The sequence below is a fragment of the Lepidochelys kempii genome, chromosome 21 (assembly GCF_965140265.1).
Source record: "Lepidochelys kempii isolate rLepKem1 chromosome 21, rLepKem1.hap2, whole genome shotgun sequence".
NCBI lineage: Eukaryota > Metazoa > Chordata > Testudines > Cheloniidae > Lepidochelys > Lepidochelys kempii.
This window is the reverse complement of record NC_133276.1, coordinates 18039671-18062367: the sequence shown is the minus strand read 5'-3', so window position 1 is coordinate 18062367 and position 22697 is coordinate 18039671. Positions and strand designations below refer to the sequence as shown.

At 53.5% G+C, this 22697-nt stretch overlaps 1 protein-coding gene across 2 annotated transcripts in view; it reads left to right on the top strand.

The window, feature by feature from the left end:
• Positions 1 to 17824, top strand: part of SHISA4 (shisa family member 4) — a 50901-nt gene extending 33077 nt beyond the window's left edge. Inside the window, exons 3-5 of one of the 2 annotated variants that reach the window (XM_073319504.1) lie at positions 3825 to 3958; positions 10720 to 10899; positions 13430 to 17824. In XM_073319504.1, the coding sequence (XP_073175605.1) occupies positions 3825 to 3958; positions 10720 to 10899; positions 13430 to 13476 (361 nt within the window). In that variant the 3' untranslated portion in view covers positions 13477 to 17824. Of the gene's footprint in view, positions 1 to 3824; positions 3959 to 10719; positions 10900 to 12039; positions 12128 to 13429 lie in introns of those variants that run through there. The other variant, XM_073319505.1, reaches the window with a different exon arrangement.
• Positions 17825 to 22697: the final 4873 nt, after the last annotated feature.

The window sequence follows — 22697 nt, the reverse complement described above, 5'->3', positions numbered from 1 at the left end:
GACTGATGTAACAACCTGCAGGCAGATGCCTTCAATAGCCGGGAGTCAGAGGAGGTGAGTTGTTCAAAGTGCGTTCCACGAGCATCAGCTCTGCATGGGCTGGCGTCTGCTCCTCAGACAGTGCTGGACTCAGCCGGGCGCCCAGCTGGCTGTCTCTGATGTGGATGGGTGGGTCTGGCCATGTCCGGGACTGCTGCCCTTCAGACCACCCTGTGTCTCCAGCTCTCTCTGTGGCTCCACACAGATGCTGAGTAATGTGGGGGAAGATTGAGCCCCAGGACACTGCAAAGGTGAGGGCCCTGGGAATGGGAGAACTGTTGCCCATAATGACCCTGTGAGTGGATAGAGAAGGGAGGGATCTGAGCCACTTCCTGGCATAACAGTTCACCCCAGGGCCTTATGGAGGCAGGACCACGCTTACTGATCGGGGTAGCCAGTGCTGCCAAAGGTAGCTGTTCCTTCCTCCGACTCTGGTGGATGGCCTCTTCCTGCCAGAGTGCAGGGTGGTCTCTGTCCCTGCCCTGGTGCCTGACATGAGGAAGCAGAGCACAGCAATGCTCTGGCCATGGTCCCTTAGAGCTGTGAGGGGAGGTGCAGAGCCATTACACAGGCCTTACCTTCTACAGGGCTTCCCCCCATGCCAGGGGAATTCCCCTGTGCCTGGTTTGCTGTGCTGCTGAAGCTGGGATAGATGGGTCACAGTGCAGTGCTGAGTCAGGGCCTCTGCGGAGTGCCGTTGCCTTGAGTTCCTCCATGTGCAAGAGAGAGATGAATATCTAGTGGTGAGTTTGTAACAAGAGCTGCTATTGCAGCGGGTCTCTAATGGGTATGATTACCGAACACTTGTGGCTTGTGGCCAGGGCACAACTGGAGCATCACCTGCCCATCCCTGATGCTTTGGGCTCTACCCAGAGTGAGACAGAGTAAGGGGGAGAGATGGCTGTAGGCATGGGGTGAGGGCACAAGCGCACACGATAAGCTGATGGGGGTGAGAAGGTTGGTGTGATCAGTAGTGTTGAGTCGACCAGCTGGAGGGTGAGGCTGGAGAAGAGGCCACAGGGCTTGTGTCTGGCTCAGTACTGTCTCCTCCTTAGCACTGTGCTCACAACAGCTAAATCCCCCCACAGGCTTCCTCCCCAGCCCCCCACAAGTGCCAGGCTCCTTGGGTTTGATTGTGGGAAGAAGTGGCTGAGATTGGTGCTTGTTCTGATCTCTCCCAGCAGCCAGACCTGTAGCCAAGCCCCCCACCCCAACCCTGCTCTTATGAGCTTGGCATTTCTGTTGCTCCCATGACGCGTGCTGTGGTGAGTGGGTAGGTTCTGGCAGTGGGAGGGGGCTCTTGGGCCAGTTCAGTGCAGGGCTTTGGAGATAAGGAGTGAGCCTTGTGTTTGGCCCCAGTGTTTAGCCAGGAGCCTGTGCAGAGCGGAGCACAGGTGTGTTGTGCTGTGCACACCTGTGCTGTCAAGTAGCTTGGCTGCTGTGTCTTCATCACTCCTGCTGGGTGCATTGCCCTGCGGCCTGGTGGCCAAGAGTGGGGGGATAGCCACAGTCCTGGGGCTCAGGCTGGGGCTCAGGTTGCTCACCAGCCACAGCTGGAAGAGGCATGGTTTGCAGCCCTCACTGGCTGGCTATCCAGCCATGGTGACAAGCCCAGAAGGTCCCTAAGGCAAGCAAGCGTGTGTGAGTTGCCACAGTGGACAGGCTAGAGGGGGAAGTGAGAGCAGTAGGAGGAGGCTGCCCATTTTGGGGGGTTGGGGTGGGAGACTCAAAGGGAGGATTTGTGCGAGGGGAGAGGGTCACATAATAAAGGCAGAGCGAATGGGGAGGGATGACTGAAGGATTCACGTTGGAGATGGAGGGTGGGAAGGAGCTGAAGGAGGGGCTGAGGTAGGAGGGGAGGAGCTGGAGGGAAAGGGAGGGGACTTGGCACCTGATAGCACCCAGCACTGAAGATCCCCTGCAGTCTGCTTGGTATGTGTGTGTAGCCAGTGCAGGTGTGTGTGTGGCTGTGTACGGGGGCTGGTAGCTGTGTATGTCCATATAGAGGGTAGGGTGGGGCTCTGTTTGGGGAGGCGTCTTGGTCAGTGGCTGTAGTGCAGGGGGAGGGGGCAGCAGCACGTGCCCATTTAGGGGCAGGGCTCTGCACGGGGGGCCACTGGCGGTGCATGGCCACAGGTATGTGGAGGGGGCAGCAGTGCCTGGCCATTTATGCTGGGGAGCGGCAGTGCATGGCCCTGTATATGGGGCATGCGGTGGTGCATGGCCGTGTACATGCGGGTGGGGGGAGCAGGGCTGTGTATGTGAGTGGGGGCAGTGGTGTGTGGCCATGTACATGGGTGGGGGATGGTCGTGCATGGCCACGAATGTGGGAGGAGGCAGTGGTGCACGGCCGTGCGTGAAGGGGCTGGCGGTGTGTGGCATGCAGTGTGCTCCAGTGCCCGGCTCATTCCCATGTGGGTTCCAAACTCCAGGGGCAGCGTGTCTCTCATCCCTGCAGTGGAGCCCTGAGTGGAATGAAGACCACTGTTCCCACGGAGCTGTGGCTGTAGCATGGCTGAGGTGCAGGGCAGAGAGATTAGGGGAGCTCTACAAAGCCTGCCTTTCTCTTCTCCATTGTAATCTCTTGGGAGGATTTTGACTGCTGCTATGATCTAGGTCTCCAATGACTCATGGCACAGGCAGCCTGTCAGGGTTCCCTCCCTCCCCACTGTGAACTCCGGGGTACAGATGTGGGGACCCCCATGAAAGACCCCCTAAGCTTATTTCTACCAGCTTAGGTTAAAAACCTCCCCAAGGCACAAATCCTTCCCTGTCCTTGGATGAGTACTGCTGCCACCACCAAATGAGTTAGACAAAGATTCAGGAAAAGGGCCACTTGGAGTTCCTGTTTCCCTAAAATATCCCCTCAAGCCCTTTCACCCCCTTTCCTGGGGAGGCTTGAGAATAATCTACCAACCAAATAGGTAAACAAGGTGAGCACAGACCAGACCCTTGGTTGGATTCTTAAATCAGATTCTTAAAACGCAGAACTTTATTATAAAGAAAAAAAAAGTAAAAGAAACACCTCTGTAAAATCAGGATGAAAGGTAATTTTACAGGGTAATAAGATTTAAAACAGAGAGGATTCCCCTCTAGGCAAAACTTCAAAGTTACAAAAAACAGGGATAAACCTCCTTCTTAGCACAGGGAAAATTCAGAAGCTAAAACAAAAGATAATCTAATGCATTTCCTTCCTATTACTTACAATTGGTAATCTTAGATGCTTAGCTCAGATATGGCTTTAGGAGATGTATTGTCCCTGCCCTGGTTCCTCACTGACCTGGGGAGAACACACAGAAACACAAAACAAAAACCTTCCCCCACAGATGTGATGGTATCTTCTCCCCTTATTGGTCCTTTTGGTCAGGTGCCAACCGGGTTATCTGAGCTTCTTAACCCTTTACAGGTAAAGGAGGGATTTTATGCTACCCTTAGCTGTATGGTTATGACACAGCCTCTACTCGATCAAAGCACTGCCCAGAATGTCACGTGGGGCATTCCCAGGGTTGGGGAAGGGGTTCCAAGTCCCAGCCATGCACAAACCCCAAGCCCACCCATTAATCCTGTCATCTCCACAGCCCTGGGGAGGGAGGGCAGGGTCCCAGGGTTCATTCCTTGCAATGCGCAGGGATCAGGCACTGCCTGTGACCTGCACGTCTCTCTTTGTGTAGCATGTAGCCAGCCTGAGTCTGTGAAGGATCCACTTGACCTAGGGAAAGGCCGCATTGGGCACTCGGGACAGTACTTGAGACTGCCCTGTAACCACGTCTGCTTGTGCCCCACAGCCCGAAGACCGTCGCTGGCATTGCCTCAGCCGTCGTCCTCTTTGTGGCCATCGTTGCCACCGTCCTCTGCTGCTTCCTGTGCTTCTGCTGCTACCTGTACCGGAGACGGCAGCACGTGCGGACACCCCTCCAAGGTAGGGGCTGGCAGCACAGCTACCCTCTGTGCTGCCACGGCCTGGGGAGAGCAGGGTGGGCCCAGGAGGAGGGGCAGAGGAGCCCCAGAGGGGGCTCAGGCACAGCAAGTACTCGGTAAAGGTTGGTTGGTTTCGTTCTCTTTGGCTCTAGGCTGGGCAGAGAGGGGAGGGATGCGATTAGGGTGACTGTAGTGTGTGTCCCCAGGAGGGAGGGGAGGAAAATATTGACTAGCTGCTCATTAACTGAGCCCTGTCCATCCTGTGCACTGAATGTGGCATGGGGAAAAATACAACATGGCCATATATCATCATGCATATGCACAAGGGGCCGGGGAGGAGGGGGGGGGCTGAATTAAGCTTGCACAGGCAACCTTATTTCTGGTATTTCCTAACTTCTGGTTTTGACTTTGCAACCTTACCATAGTTTTTTGTGTGTAATTTTCTAGGTTTTTAAAATAGCAAACTGAAAAATCACAAATTACATAATGTGCCTCATATTGACACCCACATGGGTCATCATCAGGTTTGGAACCTTTTGATCCACTGCACAGATCTCTATCACTTGAGCTAAGGAAGTAATTGATCACAGCAGTAGGTTGTCATCCTCTATATGGACCAGCACTAGAGAGACATTTTGCTAATGGGTTTCACAGATATTTGCTGACAGCAGAGGAATGGTGAGACCCAGGATTTGTGGGTTCTATTCCAAGCTCTGCAGGAGAGTATTCTCTAGTGGTCACAGACATAGAATCATAGAATATCAGGGTTGGAAGGGACCTCAGGAGGTCATCTAGTCCAACCCCCTGCTCAAAGCAGGACCAATCCCCAATTAAATCATCCCAGCCAGGGCTTTGTCAAGCCTGACCTTAAAAACTTCTAAGGAAGGAGATTCTACCACCTCCCTAGGTAACGCATTCCAGTGTTTCACCACCCTCCTAGTGAAAAAGTTTTTCCTAATATCCAACCTAAACCTCCCCCACTGCAACGTGAGACCATTACTCCTTGTCCTGTCCTCTTCTACCACTGAGAATAGCCTAGAACCATCCTCTCTGGAACCACCTCTCAGGTAGTTGAAAGCAGCTATCAAATCCCCCCTCATTCTTCTCTTCTGCAGACTAAACAATCCCAGTTCCCTCAGCCTCTCCTCATAAGACACGTGTTCCAGACCCCTAATCATTTTTGTTGCCCTTCTACCTGTTCCTCCCCCCCGCCATACACACACATATTTCATCCCTTCTGCCCTGTCTCTTTCAACCTGTCCCTAACCCATCCTGTCTTTTCCCCAACTTCAGCTCCTGGTCCCTGTTAAGCTGTCTGCAGTAGCTCAGGAGCATGAGTACCACCCTCAGGGCAGACTGTCAAGAAACAGGACACACACCCCAAATTGGTTGTGAGTTCTATATTTATATTTCACCAACCAATCAACCACTCCTCAGACACTACAACAGCCTCAACATGGAACCACAGACAGTCCCCTTGGGTACTCCTATCCATCTCTGGGGGTTATAGTAGGTAAACCTTATGGTCCCTTCTATCCCTATGATTCTATGATCTTGCCACCCAGAGAAGCTTGCCTTTGTGGTTGATGGTCCCTTACACTCAAAATCACAGTAATATTCAGGTTACTCCCAGTCCCAGAGGATTTACCGCAGGTCACTTGCACTTCAGATCTTACACCAAAGACAACACTCGTAGCCAATACTATAATACATTAACTAAAGAGTTAATAACTAAGAAAAAGAAATGAGTTATTTACAAGTTTAAAGCAGGTAAACATACACACACAAATGAGTTACAGTCTTAGGTTCCAAAAGGTAACAGAGGCTGCCGTAATATGCAAGCCCTATATGTCCTCTAGGGCTAACCCAGGCTAAGCAGCTGGGGATCCCTTGCTTGTGCTTAGAAATCTTGCCCTCACAAAGTCCAAGGAGCAAAGAGATCCAGTTTCTTCCTGTCCGGGATTTTTATTCCCTTCCCCCAGAGCTCAAGCTGATGAACTAGTCCTCGTGCATGGCTCCTCTTTACTGGTATCGGGGGAGCAAACAACAAAGTATTTTGTTCTCTGATGTTCCACAACAATTCGTCTGGTGTCTAAATTCCCAGCTATACATATAAAATGATGGGGTCTAAATTAGCTGTTATAATTCAAGAAAGAGATCTTGGCGTCGTGGAGAGTTCTCTGAAAACATGCACCCAATCTGCAGCGGCAGTCAAAAAAGCGAACAGAATGTTGGGAATCATTAAGAAAGGGATAGAGAATAAGACTGAAAATGTCATGTTGCCTCTATATAAATCCATGGTACGCCCACATCTTGAATACTGCGTGCAGATGTGGTCACCCCATCTCTGAAAAGGAATTGGAAAAGGTTCAGAAAAGGATAACAAAAATTATCAGGGGTGTGGAATGGCTTCCGTATGAGGAGAGATTGATAAGAAAGTGACTTTTCAGTTTGGAAAAGAGACGACTAAGGGGAGATATAATTGAGGTCTATAAAATCATGACTGCTGTGGAGAAAGTAAATAAGGAAATGTTATTTACTCCTTCTCAGGTTTCAGAGTAACAGCCATGTTAGTCTGTATTCGCAAAAAGAAAAGGAATACTTGTGGCACCTTAGAGACTAACCAATTTATCTGAGCATAAGCTTTCATGAGCTACAAGTGAGCTGTAGCTCACGAAAGCTGATGCTCAAATAAATTGGTTAGTCTCTAAGGTGCCACAAGTACTCCTTTTCATTTTACTCCTTCTCATAACACAAGAACGAGGGGTCACCAAATGAAATTAATAGGCAGCAGATTTAAAACAAAGAAAAGGAAGTATTTCTTCAGACAAGGCACAGTCAACCTTTGGAACTCTTTGCCAGAGGATGTTGTGAAGGCCAAGACCATAACAGGGTTCAAAAAAGAACTAGATAAATTCATAGAGGAAAGGTCCATCAATGGCTATTAGCCAGGATGGGCAGCGATGGTGTCCCTAGCCTCTGATTGCCAGAAGCTGGAAATGGGCAACAGGGGCTGGATCACTTGATGATTACCTGTTCTGTTCATTCCCTCTGGCATTGGCCACTGTCAGAAGACAGGATACTGGGCTAGATGGATCTTTGGTCTGAACCAGTATGGCCATTCTTATGTTCCTATGTTCTTTTGTTAGGCAGGAGATAACACCTCCTGTGATAAACTAGTATTTCACACTTGATAATGCTTCTCTCCTGTCTGGTACTTTTATAGGTTCAGAGCAAACACTTAAATATTACCTTGTAATATGGGTAAGGACACGATTTTGTCATGGAGGTCACATATTCTGTGACTTTCTGTGACCCCCAGGACTTCTTTTGGGGCAGGACTGGAGCAGAGGCCTGCAGAACAGCTGGCCAGTGGCCAGCCCCGGGGCTGCTGGAGCGGGGGGGCGGGGTGTGAGGTGGGGCACGGGGTGGCATGGCACTGGAGCAGCAGACTGGCAGTCAGCCCTGGGGCTGCCAGAGCAATGACCACTACATCCAGCCCTGGGGCCACCAGAACAATGGCTGTGGGGGGCTGGCAAACAACTGACCGGCAGCCAGCCCCATGGACATGGAGCGATCACCGCCGGAATGGTGGCTGCAGTCAGCCCGGGACTGCTGGAGCAGCGATCAGGCTGGGTCAGTAGCCCCCGGAACCACTGGCCAGTGGCTAGCTGGGGGTCCGCCAGAGCATAACGGCCGGGGGGGCTGCCGGGATAGCTGACCAGCAGTCAACCCCAAGGCTGCCAAACAGCTGACCAGCAACCAGCCTCTGGCCTGCTGGTGCAGCAGCTGGGGTTGGGTCAGCCCCCCTGGGAATGGAGCAGCAGCGGTCAGTGGCTGGAGCAGATTCAAGCCCCAACAGTGCTCTGTTTGTTCACCACCACGCTCCAGGGTATTTTTAGTAAAAGTCAGGAACAGGTTGCAGGCTTCCGTGAACTGTTTATTGCCTGCGACCTGTCCCTGACTTATACCCGTGACAGAATCTTAACCTTAAACATGGGACACAGGTATTATAAGTGAGATTAATGCCGGCAGCAATTTACAAGCATTCCATAAAGTCTAAACACTAAACACGTTTTCATAACCCTAATTCTTACTTTACAAATACTAACAGACAGGGGAGCCAGACTGGTTTCTAGCTATGCATTTGTCAATGCTAGGGGCCTGGCATGAGATGGCACCTGGCTTGCGAGCATCACAGTCCTGGTCCCATTCTCCACTCATCTATATAATAAGATTCCAGGATTGTCACTCTGACATCTAGAGTGTCTGCTGAGTACGTGTGAAGCAATGGAAACAGCTCCAGGCCTGGTTGAGGCCTTTTTTTTGTTGAGAATATCACCAGATTCGCAGTCTCTTACCATCCAGTTTTAAAGTTCTCAGCCATATTCCTCATGATTTTGCGAATTACATCTCAGCAGAGACCAAGGGATGAATGGGCCCATGGGCGGCAGGTGAACCCCAGGCTCAGGGAGGCTAGCCCCCAGTCCAGCCCACCCTACCCCTTCTGCCCAAGGGCCCACCCTTCCTGCTGGAGGACAGAGCCCCCCTACCACCCTCACGGTTGCCAGCTCCCTCCCACAGTCCCGGGCTGCCCACAGACCTGGAGTGCCAGGTGGTTGGGCGGGCGGTGCGGCCCCCCACCCCCAGCATGCTGGGCAGGTGGCAGGGCGCTCCTCCTCCAGCCCCGGAGCACTGGGCAGGAGGGCGGGTGGCATGGCCCCTCCGCAGCCCCGGAATGCCCCCCTGCAGCAGAGCCCCCCACAACACAGCACTGGGAAGCAGGAAGGGGCCTTGGGGCAGAGCGTGGGCAGGGCCATGCAAGACTGTCTGGGGAGGCTTAGCCTTCCCCGCCCTTCAAAACCTACTCCTGAGGGCATTCTGTGCCAAAAAAAAATTCTTCACACAATATTTTAAAATTCTGCAAATTTTATTTGTCAAATAAATGTAGAGGCTCCAGCATGGCATTGGGGAGCACAGGCCACTGGCCGCACAGAGGTGGAAGATCACTGTGCAGCTCTGTGCTGAACTCAGCAGTGAGGCTGCACCCAACCCTGACACAGTGCAAGGGCCGGGCCTGGCCCAGAAACACCCCAGGGCCCTGCTCCTCCGTGTGGGCAGGCAGGCTCAGCAAGGCATAATCCAAGTATGGAGGGGCTTAGTGTGGGGGGATCCAGGTGTGGGGTGAAAGAATTCTGTGTTGGGGATCCGGCTGCAGAGTGGATTTGGATACACAGGGGCTTGTTCGGGGTGGTGGTTCTGGATGTAATGGTAATGGGACTCTGCAGGGGGGTGAAGGTGGTTGGAGTTCAGCGGGGAGGTCTGGAAATCGAGGGGATAGAGCTTGGCACGTGGTTCTGGGTGTAGGGAGCTCAGTGAGGGGTCCAGATGCTGGGGAAGTAGATGGGGATCCAGGTGCAGCTGGTTGGGGCTTGGTGGGGTGGGGATCCGGGTGAGGGTGGCTCATTGGGGTGGTTCAGGTGCAGGGGGAGTGGGGCTCATCGGGGGGATTCCGAGTGTCTGGGGGTGAGGCTTGGTGGGAGGGTGTGGACATGAGGGGGGTAGATGCACAGGGGTTGGGCAGATGCGGGTGCAGCTCCCTGTATAGGGATCCCTCCTCGTGCAGCTCAGGAGCGATGGGTGCAGGAAGTGGGTGGGGGGTGTGTGGAGTTTACAGAGTTTCCTGCAGCCAGGGAAGAAATCTGGGGGTGGGTCTGACCCAGCCCCAGATGCCATGCAGGGGAAGAGGAAGTCCCATCCTAGCCGGGACTAGCAGCTGAGCCTGGCGCAGGGAAGGAGCCACCAGCCAGGTCTTCCCCAGTCCTGCCTCCTGCCCTACTGTGATTTACTTCTCTGCTGGCTGCCCTGGGCACCCAAAACATACTGCTGGGGAGGGTTGCATGACCGCTTTTGTGGCTTCCCTCTGCTTCCCCATCAGAAAGTCATTTTTCTATAGGGAAGCAAAGAAATCTGCAGGGGACATAAATTCTGTGCATGTGCAGTGGCACAGAATTCCCTCAGGAGTAAATACCCTCTGCCCATGAGTGGGCCCTAGAGACTGTGAGTCCCTCTCCTACCCCCACAACTCGATGGAGGGACATTCGCAGGGAGTGGGGGCGCCTACTGTGCTCCTTCTGTACTTGTTCTGTGACTCTATCTCTGGGGCTGCCAGCCCAGCACTACTCCCTGCACTGTGGTCACTGTACAATGTTGGGCTGGAAGGATGAACTATCTTTGCTCTTTGCAGATAGTGAGTTTTGGGGGGTGTACATGGTCCCTGTAGCATCAGAAGCAGGTTCCTGGGGCTCTCAGCAGAGAGGTTCACTCAGGATGTGGGTGTCCAGCCCAGCAGAGCTTGGGATGTCACAAGGAGAGGGCCCCACTGCTCAGGGGAGAACACGTACTTTTGAAAGTCCCACAGGGGGTTTGGAGCAGTCACCTCCTTCTCTGGATGCCTGGCCGATCTGGTGGTGAAGCGTGAGTCTTTGGTGTTTGCAAGGGAGCTTGACTGTCTCAGGGAGCTGTTTGATGCAGAGTCTCTTGCAATGGTAGTGTCTGGGGTGGCCTGGTGGGATCTCTCTGTGGGGGAGTCTGGAAGTTTGTCAGAGGGCTGGGTTTTTCGGAGGCTCTGAGGTGCTTTGGGGTCTGGCTTGGAGAAAGCCTGCTGGAGGTGTCTCAAAAGGGGATGGGGAGGGGGTATTCACTGCAGAGTGGTGCTGCAACTCTGGGGCTTGAAGCACAAACCTTGTCTTTGTTGCACAGGCCAGGAGATCCCATTGTCCAGCTACCCAGCTCAGCCGCCATGCACCTACCCTGTGGATCCCAAAGCTGGAGCTGCACCCCCCCAGCCAGGCTATGCCCCCATGGCCATGTATCCGCCTACTGCCCCAGCTGCACAGTATCCGATGTACCCAGCAGGCCTCCCACTGTACAACCCAACAGGTAAGAGCAGCAGGAACCAGAACACTGCTTGAAGCTCTCTTCTTTACAGAGCTGTGTCCCTCCAAAACTAGGAGCCCTGGGGTCTCCTCCAACACCAGTTGCTTAGGGGACAATCTGTATCCTCTGCCCTGAGATCCAGTATTCACAATCACATTCTCAGAAGGGCTCAGCACCCAGCAGGTTCCATAGGGAGTGGGGGTTCATTGTTCTCTGGGTTGGGAGGGAAGGGGGTGTTTGTATACATTGAGATGGAATAAAGGGTCCCAAAGTGTCAAAGGCGTTAACATGATCCTGTCACCATCCAACTTTACCCAGTGCTTACCGAGGCCCAGGGCTTGGTAGGTAGAGACCTCGGCCTGCTCAGTCCCACCATAACACATTTCTTAACCCTTTAGTAAAGAGACAGAACAGAAGGGAAACCAGTGAAAGGGTTGTGTTGTAACAACCTCTTTCATTCCCTGTCCCTTTAGCTGGAGAGTCTTGAAAGGAAAAAACCCCTTGTCTGACTCTGACAGTCTTTTAGATGGTATCAGAGTGGGTAGTAACCCTCTGTTTGGATCAAAGAGAAGTTACTGGGCTGGAGCAGTCGCTGCTGCGGCTGTTAGTCTGATCCCGCGTGCCTAGCGGATGAACCAAGACAAACACAGAGAAGTGGGGAAAGAACAGAACAGCCAGGAGAGGAAACGCAACTTCTGTCTCTGGGGTTGACTCTCAATTGCTACGACAGTGCTGGAAAACCCAGGCCCAGCACATGGTCTGATCAGCCACTCTGGCTACCTCTACACAAACACTGCAATTACACACCTATGGCTGGCCTGTGCAGCTGACTGGGCTCGCGGTTAAGGGGCTGTTTAATTGTGGCATAGACATTCAGGCTTAGGCTGCAGCCCGAGCCCTGGGACCCTCCCATCTCACAGGGTCCTAGAGTCTGGGTTCCAGCCTGAGCCCGAACGTCTGTACTGCAGTTACAACCCCTCAGCCTGAGCTCCTTGAGCCTGAGCCAGTACTGGCTTCATCTGGGCCCCCCTCTCTGGCCTGGTCTGGTCAGGACATCTCTCAAGGTTAGGCAGAAGAAGATCCGGGGTCCCTGGAGATGGTGGGGGTGGCAGCTGTGACCCTTCCCCATCTCCTGTTTTTCAGTCCACAAGTGTTGCAGAAGGCAGCTTCCCCTGAAAATCCCTTTTTGAGGACCCCAAAAGGGGTGATGGGTGGAATAGCACAGCCCCTCAGTATTTTATTTATGAATTCGGCCTGGTGTCCAACATACCGATTGTGGTTAATTGATTTCCAGTCCCACCCTTCTCGTGTTTACCAGGTATGTTCTTAACACAGTCCTTTTTATATTGGAAGCCTCTTTTGTTTGGATTAATTCTGTCTTCGGTCTCGCCTCTGTACCTTTTCCCATCTGCATATGTTGTTATCAGTTCTTGGGACAGTTTATGAGCCTTCACTCATGTTTTACAGCTGAGTTTACAATTAGGGTAAATGTGTAGGCCCAGTTATCGCAACGGGCGGGGGGGTCTCCATTGTTCCCCATTTTGGGAGGGCAGGGGAGGGAGTCTGTGTGGTTCCCGATGTGGGAGGAGGGGTCTGCGTCTTTCCCCACGTGGGGAGGGGGGCTCTGTGTCATTCCCCATGGCGCTTGCGTGCTGTGGCAAGCCTTGCCCCATGTGCCCATGTTCTCACCAGGGGCTCTCTGGCAGTGCTGTCACTTGCATGCTCTTTCCCATTCCTGCTCCCTGGGGCCTGAATTCACCCCTCACCCTGTGAGCTCTACTCACCCAGGGCTGAGCTGGAGCCCCACTCTTCAGAGCTCATCTGCTTGCCCTTGTGTGGAGGCAGCAGCCCCAGGGGGCTTGTCTGTGGGTATCTGATGGCACCAGGTCCATCCAGTGGTGAGCTGGAGCTGGTTCGCACTGGTTCACGTGAACCGGTTGTTAAATTTTGAAGCTGGTTCAGAACCGGTTGTTAAAGGGCTGGGCAAACTCTGGCCCACAGGCCACATCTGGCCTGCAGGACTGTCCTGTCCAGCCTGCCTGAGCTCCCGGCTGGGGAGGCTCCCCTGGCTGAGAATCCCTTTTTACTCACCCAGCGGCGCTCCGGGTCTTCGGCGGCACTTTGGCGACAGGTCCCTCAGTGCCGCCGAAGACCCGGAGCGAGTGAAGGAACCGGTTCTTCAGATTTTGGCAGAGGGAGAGTGCACTGTGGGCTGGCTTGTAGAACAGTGACAGCCTGTGTGTTCAATGGGCATGGGATGCCAATCGCTCATGAATCCCTGCAACAGACCCAGAATTGATGGCCCTTGCATACCGAGGGGAGCTGGGCTAGAGCCCCTGCCTTAAGCCCCAGAATGCATGAGCTTGCCCTTAGCTGGCCTTAGCAGCAGCAGTGTATTGGCTGGGTGTCCTGCAGCCTCCCCACTCACATTATCCCCAAACCCCCGGGGCTGGGGCATGTGGGAGCCTTCTCACCCCGGCACTTGCTGCACTTGGTTCTGCTGAATGACACTCTGCATCTCTTTCCTCCACAGCACCTCTACCCTATCTCCCCCCACAGCCCACCTACCCTGGAGCCTGAGGAGACCCCAGAGAGACTGCAGAGTCAGCGCCTTGTGCCCTGGACTGTGAGCTTATGAGCCCCTGCTGTGGGCTTATCTGCTGCATTGTGACTCCTGTGAACCTAGGACACCCCGTGCCTAGTCTCAGACTAGCCATTGCCATCTTCTCCCTCAGGAAAGCAGTGCAGCACATCCCTGCCCTCTCCTGCCTGCTTCACTGAGGGAGTATGCCGATTAGGGTCCCCCTGTGGTCTCCTGGGCATGCCAAATGGGTCCCCCCAGGGTGTGCTAAATGGGGTCCCCCTGCAATCCCCTGGGCATGATAAGTGGGTCTTTCCAGGGTGTACTAAATGGGGTATCCCCACAGTCACCAGGGCATGCCAAGTGGGTCCCCCTGCAGTCCCCTGGGCATGCCAAGTGGGCTACCCCAGGATGTTCCAAGTGGGGTACCCCAGGATGTTCCAAGTGGGGTACCCCAGGATGTGCCAAGTGGGGTCCCCCTGCAGTCCCTGGGCCATTTCCGAGGGTCACAGCTCTGTCTCGCCTTAGTGAGGGAGGCTGCGTTCTGAGGGACCAGAATACACGGCATGAGCACAAAGGAAGCTCTTGTGCAGCCAGACACTGGCTCCTTTGTGGGGCGAGTTCCCTCTGCTGAAGCCGCCTTTGCGAAGGCTCCACCTGAGCTCGGCACTCACAGGCACCAGGATCTCAATAGCCCAATTGTGAGGGGGAGCAGAGCACTGTTGCTGTGATCCTGGTGTGACCATGGGCCCTTTGTCCGCCTGGCAGAGGCCAGCCCTTCCCAAGGAGCAGGTTAGCCTGCAAATGATTGCCATGGAACCAAGGTCTGGGGGGCTCCTGGGCAGCACCTCCTGTGGCATGGCGCAATTTCTCCAAATCTAGCATGAGGGCCCTGTCCATGTGCAGCTGCAGCAGGACAGGTGCGAGCCGCAGGCACAGGGGCAGGGCAGGGTGCCACTTGTCAGGCACCCACAGTCCTGTTGCTCAATGGTGCCTGGTACAGCTCTTTGCTCCCAGTGGGCTCCCTCCCCAAGGAGAAACCTCACATTAGGAGCTGCCATTGCAGCCTGCATAGGGCTGGGCATAGCACACTAACAGCGGATGGCCCCGCACTGCACTTGGGTATCCAGGACAAGTTGCCAAACCCAGTAGGGCTCCTCTCATGGCCCCTGGATGGCAGGAGGCTCCTGTTTCCATCCGGCCTCTGGCCAGAATCACGCAGCTCAGCCCCACAAAGCAAGTGCGACTATTGCTCTCACAGGTGAGCTGCAGCCCCCATGCTATCGCATCCTCTGTTCATTGGCCAAGGGGGCCACCCCTAGCAGCATGCTTCCCACAGGGAGCAGTGGCAAGGTTAGGAGCTCAGTGAGTCCAGGTGGCTGGGGAGCTTACACTCAAGCTTCACAGGAGTCCCCCAGATCTGGAGTGGGAATTTCCCCGGAGAAACACCATCTCCCCACCACTGATCAGCGGTGCCCTTCCTGACCCTCAGACTAGAGATGCCCCCCACCCCCATGCACACAGCAGGGCAGAGAGAAACTCTCCGCCTCCTCCCCAGGAGGCCAGGTTGGCTTCCCAGCCTGTCTCTTCCTCTCCTGCTTTCCCTGCTCCTCTACAAGTGGCTAAACCTGTGACTGACCCTTCCCCAGGCGCATTGGGGTCCCTGGAAATGGGTAACAGAGATCAGTTCTCACCTTGTCTGTAGTCCTAGGGCACTGACTCTGGGGTCCCTGCCCAGCTGGCCAGGGTCATTGGGGGTCATTGGTCCTCCCAGTTCACTTCAGTACAGTATTTGAGGCTGTTTACTGCCCTTTCCCTGGGGGAGACATGAGGGGCCCTAGGACAGTTGGGCAGCCTGGGGCCACGGCTAGGTCACTGGGAAGCTAGGTGCGCAGGATTTGATCACTGGTCCGGCCTGTCCTGCATTAGCTCCTGCTCTGCTAAGTCAGACCTGCTGGCCCCTCTGGCCTGTGCCCTGCCACCTCAGACCCAGCCTATCTAGGCTGCTGGCTCACCTCTGTCAACAGCTGATACTTGGTGCGTCAGAGGAAAGCCCCCTGGCCAATTGTGCGGTGCTGCCCTGGGGATTTCCCCTCCCTGACCCCTGATTTTGCTTTTCCCCAAGAAGCAGGAGTAAGGCTTGGAGGCACGAGGTGAGCTGCCTCATCACCCTATGTGTGGTGGCCCCCAGCTCCAGGCCTGCACCCCCTCCTGCTGCACTGTCATAGCTGGAATGACAAGTGTGTGCACGAAAATCCTGATTAAACCTGTGCGTAGGTAAACGCCTTCTGTGTTCTGGGACTTAAAGGGTGCAGAGTGAGGCCTGGCCGGGGCAGGGACCATATTCAGCCTGGCTTTGGGTGCCATCAAACATCCCAGGCACTGAGCAAGGAGCAGGGAGACCCTTGGCCTTCAGGGCCCTCTGGCTGAGGGGAAGAGGCTGCACTATGGGGTGTGACCACAGCTTAGCTGGAAGTGTGAGTTTCCTTTACATAGTCCCTGACAACAAGCCCCCAGGGGGACACAGTCGGTGTCTCTTCCCTCAGCTGCTCAGGAGGCAAATCCCAGTGTGAGCATCCCAAACAGGCAGAATGCTCCTACACCTGCCTCCCTGTGCACCCCAGCCCAGGGCGTCCCCTCAGCGGAGCTAGGCACGGTACATCAGGGAGTCACCTCTCCTTGGCTCCCCTGTGGTGTGAGTGTGTGGGAGTGCTGTCAGGTTCTGGCAGAGTCAGCCAAGCTCCTGTCCTGCTGTCCCTGGGCCTCCAAGCTGGGCAGGAAAGCCCTCTTTCCTCCTCCCGTAGCAATGGGGTTGATTCAAACATTTGAGGTTAGTCGTCTCAGGGAGCCCATTGTCTTGTTAACACAGTTACCTTGGGGGCACAGCAGGACCCCACTGATGGGAGACAACATGGTGCGGACAGGACACCACAGCACACTAGGGTTCTATTTCCAGCTCTGCCATTGCCTTGTTGTATGACCTTGAGCAAATCTCTATGCCTCTGTTTCCCCATCCCCGTTTGTCTTGTCTGTTGAGATTGTAAGCTCTTTGGGGCAGGCCCTGCCTCTCACGATAAGAACATAAGAAAGGCCAGACTGGGTCAGACCAAAGGTCCATCTAGCCCAGTGTCCTGTCTGCCGACAGTGGCCAATGCCAGGTGCCCCAGAGGGAATGAACAGAACAGGCAATCATCAAGTGACCCATCCCATCGCCCATTCCCAGCTTCTGGCAAACTGAGGCTAGAGACGCCATCCCTGCCCATCCTGGCTCATAGCCATCGATGGACCGATCCTCCGTGAACTGTGAACCATGTGTCTGTGCAGCACCTGGCACTCTCCAGGGCTCCAGGGGCTACTGACAGATAATAACCCTAGTAGCCACTTCTGTGAAAGCAAAAAAACCACTTTGTGCTGAATTTGGCAGATGTGTGTGGGGCTGATACCTGTCTGCCATGTGCCCCCCATGTCTCACACGCTCCCAGGCGCCAGAGGCAGCAGCATCGAGCTGGCTGGGTGCGTGTGTCTGGGCAACTACCCTCTGGGGAATGGGCTCACATCTGCATCGCTGCCCCCTGCTGGGACAGGACCGACTTGCTCAACATGCATCGCCACAAGCTGACCCCCTACAGTTGGATGAAATGTAGGCCAGCAGTGATGGCATGTTTTCTGACCTCCTGCATAACGTGGACCACCGAATTTCACCCAGGAACTCCTGCAGTGAGACTCTGTCTTGTGGAAGAGCTAGCAGTGGTTCCTCAACTGCACTGATTCTTAAAGATTGTTGTGAAGTGAATGGATGCCACATGGAGTTCACATCCCAGTTAGGGAGTCACTGAGCTAGAGCAGTTCTGTTAGACCAGTGCTTCTCCAACTTTTCTGCTGGTGACCCCTTTCACGTACAAGCCTCCGAGTGCGACCCCCCTTATAAATTAAATATACTTTTAAAATATATTTAGCACCATTATAAATGCTGGAGGCAAAGCGGGCTTTGGGGTAGAGGCTGACCGCTCACAACCCCCCATGTAATAACCTTGCAACCCCCGGAGGGGTCCCAACCCCCAGTTTGAGAACCCCTGTGTTAGAAAGACACCCACACCCAGGTGAGGAGAATCCACTACAGCACTAGGTGAGTTGTTCCAAAGACTAATTGCTCTCACTGTTAATACGTGTGCCGCCTTTCCAGCTTCACCTTCCAGCCACTGGCTCTTGGGGCTTTGTGTGCTGGGTTGACCAGCGCTCCAGTGTCAGAAATCTCCCCATGCTGGCACTTACAGAAAGCAATCAAGTCACCTCTTAAACTTCTCTTCAATAAACTAAATAGATCAAGCTCTAATTGTGATGCATGTTTTCCAGACCTGGAATTGTCTTTGGAGCTCTTTGCTGATCCCTTTCCAATTTGTCAACATCCTTTTTGAAGGGTGAATGCAGTAAGGTCTCCCCATCACGGTACTGAGACACACCTTCCCACTCCTGCTCGGTATGCCCATGGACGAAAGCCCCAAGTCATGTGATTCCTTTTAGCCACAGCATTGCTCTGGCGGGTCTGGGTGCTCATAGTCTGCTGGTTTCCACCGTGACCCTTAAGCCCTTTGAATTTGTCTAACTTCAGCTTCCAGCCACTTAAGCTTGTGCTGCTTTTGCCCTCTATATTAAAGAGCCCTCTATCATCAGAATTCTATGGCCCACGTTGGACTGGGATCAACGAAGCCATAGGTAGGTGTCTAGGCTCCCTATGCAATCAATGGGGAGAGCTAGGTGCCTTAGGGTATATCTACACTGCAGTTAGACATCCATGGCTGGCCCCTACCAGCTACCTCAGGCTTGCCGGGCTGAGCTAAGGGGCTGTGTAATTGCAGAGCAGATGTTGTGGGACCCCCACCTCTCAGGGTCCTGGAGCCCGGGCCCCAGCCCAAGCCTGAATGCCTACATCACAATGAAAGAGCCCCTTTGCCTGAGGCAGCTGGCAGGGGCCAGTCACGAGTGTCTAACTGTAGTGTAGACATACCCTTAGAATGCCATGCACACAAGCCAGCACACTGGCCGCCTACGCTAGCCCCCAGGCGATCTGAGGATAAGGGGTGTGCTAAGCACCGCCCCTTCTGGGAGTTTGGCACCTGAGTCCAGGCTGCAGGGAGGCATGTAGCTGTGCCAGTGATTCTCGGCCAGGAACCAAGGATGCCAGAACGGGGGGGCCAGGGCAAGCAACTGGGGGGACGGGGCGGAGAAGAGCGAGTGGTGGGCAGGGCCTTCGGGGGGAAGAGGCGGAATGATGGCAGGAAGAGGCAGAGTGTGGGGGGAGTCTTGGCGGGGAGAGCCAGAGTATGTGCGGGAAAAGGCGGAGGCCAAGCGGGAGCGGGGCCTTAGGGCAGAGCATGAGTGGACCATGGGTGCAGGGCCACGGTCCAGCTGCCAGTGGCCCCCCACTTCTAGGGAGCTTCCAGTGCTCCTGCCAGGAACCCTCTGCTGAAGCCAGGCGTTTATCATGGGAATGTGCCAAGTGCCTGCCTCACATAGAATCATAGAATATCAGAGTTGGAAGGGACCCCTGGAGGTCCAACCCCCTGCCCAGAGCAGGACCAATCCGAACTAAATCATCCCAGCCAGGGGTTTGTCAAGCCTGACCTTAAAAACTTCTAAGGAAGGGGATTCCACCACCTCCCTAGGTAACACATTCCAGTGCTTCACCACCCTCCTAGTGAAAAAGTTTTTCCTAATATCCAACCTAAATCTCCCCCACTGCAACTTGAGACCTTTACTCTTTGTCCTGTCATCTGCTATCATTGAGAATAGTCTAGATCCATCCTCTTTGGATCCACTTTTCAGGTAGTTAAAAGCAGCTATCAAATCCCCCCTCATTCTTCTCTTCCGTAGACTAAACAATCCCAGTTCCCTCAGCCTCTCCTCATAAGTCATGTGTTCCAGACCCCTAATTATTTTTGTTGCCCTTTGCTGGACTCTCTTCAATTTCTCCACATCCTTCTTGTAGTGTGGGGCCCAAAACTGGACACAGTACACCAGATGAGGCCTCACCAATGTCGAATAGAGGGGAACGATCACGTCCCTCGATCTGCTGGCAATGCCCCTACATATACATCCCAAAATACCATTGGCCTTCTTGGCAACAAGGGCACACTGTTGACTCATATCCAGCTTCTTGTCCACTGTCACCCCTAGGTCCTTCTCTGCAGAACTGCTGCCTAGCCATTCGGTCCCTAGTCTGTTACAGTGCATTGGATTCTTCCGTCCTAAGTGCAGGACTCTGCACTTGTCCTTGTTGAACCTCATCAGATTTCTTTTGGCCCAATCCTCCAATTTGTCTAGGTCCCTCTGTATCCTATCCCTGCCCTCCAGCATATCTACCACTCCTCCCAGTTTAGTGTCATCCGCAAACTTGCTGAGGGTGCAATCCACACCATCCTCCAGTCATTAATGAAGATATTGAACAAAACCGGCCCTAGGACCGACCCTTTGGACACTCCGCTAGATACCGGCTGCCAACTAGAAATGGATCCATTGATCACTACCCATTGAGCCCGACAATCTAGCGAACTTTCTACCCACCTTGTAGTGCATCCATCCAGCCCATACTTCTTTAACTTGCTGACAAGAATACTGTGGGAGACCGTGTCAAAAGCTTTGCTAAAGTCGAGGAATAACATGCCCACTGCTTTCCCTTCATCCACAGAAGCAGTTATCTCCTCATAGAGGGCAATTAGGTTAGTCAGGCATTACTTTCCCCTGGTGAATCCATGCTGACTGTTCCTGATCACTTTCCTCTCGTCTAAGTGCTTCAGAATTGATTCCTTGAGGATATGCTCCATGATTTTTTCGGGGACTGAGGTGAGGCTGACCGGCCTGTAGTTCACAGGATCCTCTTTCTTCCTTTTTTAAAGATTGGCACTACATTAGCCTTTTTCCAGTCTTCCGGGACTTCCCCCGATCGCCATGAGTTTTCAAAGATAATGGCCAATGGCTCTGCAATCACATCCGCCAATTCCTTTAGCACTCTCGGATGCAACGCATCCTGCCCCATGGATTTGTGCACGTCCAGTTTTTCTAAATAGTCCCGAACCACTTCTTTCTTCACAGAGGGCAGGTCACCTCCTCCCCATGCTGTGCTGCCCAGTGCAGTAATCTGGGAGCTGACCTTGTTCGTGAAGACAGAGACAAAAAAAGCATTGAGTACATTAGCTTTTTCCACATCCTCTGTCACTAGGTTGCCTCCCTCATTCAGTAAGGGGCCCACACTTTCCTTGGCTTTCTTCTTGTTGCCAACATACCTGAAGAAACCCTTCTTGTTACTCTTAACATCCCTCGCTAGCTGCAACTCCAGGTGTGATTTAGCCTTCCTGATTTCATTCCTACATGCCTGAGCAATATTTATATACTCATCCCTGGTCATTTGTCCAATCTTCCACTTTTTGTAAGCCTCTTTTTTGTGTTTAAGATCAGCAAGGATTTCACTGTTAAGCCAAGCTGGTCGCCTGCCATATTTACTATTCTTTCTACACATTGGGATGGTTTGTCCCTGTAACCACAATAAGGATTCTTTAAAATACAGCCAGCTCTCCTGGACTCCTTTCCCCCTCATGTTATTCTCCCAGGAGATCCTGCCCATCAGTTCCCGGAGGGAGTCAAAATCTGCTTTTCTGAAGTCCAGGGTCCGTATTCTGCTGCTTTCCTTTCTTCCTTGTGTCAGGATCCTGAACCCGACCATCTCATGGTCACTGCCTCCCAGGTTCCCATCCACTTTTGCTTCCCCTACTAATTCTTCCCGGTTTGTGAGCAGCAGGTCAAGAAGAGCTCTGCCCCTAGTTGGCTCCTCCAGCACTTGCACCAGGAAATTGTCCCCTACACTTTCCAAAAACTTCCTGGATTGTCTGTGCACCGCTATATTGCTCTCCCAGCAGATATCAGGATGACTGAAGTCACCCATGAGAACCAGGGTGTGTGATCTAGTAGCTTCTGCGACTTGCCGGAAGAATGCCTCGTCCACCTCATCCCCCTGGTCCGGTGGTCTATAGCAGACTCCCACCATGACATCACCCTTGTTGCTCACGCTTCTAAACTTAATCCAGAGACTCTCAGGTTTTTCTGCAGTTTCATACTTGAGCTCTGAGCAGTCATACTGCTCCCTTACATACAGTGCAACTCACCCACCTTTTCTGGCCTCCCTGTCCTTCCTGAACAGTTTATACCCATCCATGACTGTACTCCAGTCATGCGAGTTATCCCACCAAGTCTCTGTTGTTCCAATCACATCATAATTCCCTGATTTTGCCAGGACCTCCAGTTCTCCCTGCTTGTTTCCCAGGCTTTGTGCATTTGTATATAGGCACTTGAGATAACCCGCTGATCTCCCCTCATTCTCAGTATGAGGCAGGAGCCCTCCCCTCTCACACGCTCCTGCTCATGCTTCCTCCCGGTATCCCGCTTCCCCACTTACCTCAGGGCTTTGGTCTCCTTCCCCCGGTGAATCTAGTTTAAAGCTCTCCTCACTAGGTTAGCCAGCCTGCTCGCGAAGACGCACGCCGGAAGAGGAGGTGGCCATCTTAGAACTTTGAGACCAATGGCTGCAGCAGTCATCTGAGAGGTGTGGGAACCCCTGTTCAAATCCTTTCTTCCCCTTAGGTGGGGGGAGGGAGGCAACTGACCTTGGGTTTCCCACATCCCAGATGAGTGCTCTGATCACTGGACTAACAGTGATCAGCATCACCTCTTGCTGCCAGCTTTTGAATGGGGCCCAATCCATTAGGTGGTCTCTGAGCACGCCTACCTGATCAGGCCCCACAGAAGAGTTAGGTGGAGAAGCGCCTGTCTTCCTGTGGGTCATGGATAGCACCGGGCCTTAGATGGGAGACAGACATCCAAATGCTTAGCCTTAGGCCTGGTCTACACTACAGTTAGGTTGACATAAGGCAGCTTCATGTCAACCTGATTATGGCAGCGTACACACTACAGCCTTGCTCCCGCCAATTTAAGTGCCCTACTACACTGACATAATAGCACCACTTCTATGAGAGGTGTATGGCTTATGTTGCTGTAGTCAGGGTGACATAGTGTCCATGTACACAATGCCTTACATCAGCTGTTTGCTGTCTGCCAATTTCATGACTCTATGCTGGAGCTGTGAAATTGACAAGAAAGCTCAGGCCAGTGGTGGGCTCCAGCTACAGCCCAGCTCACCCCCATCTCAGCTCCCCCACATCCCAGCCAGGCT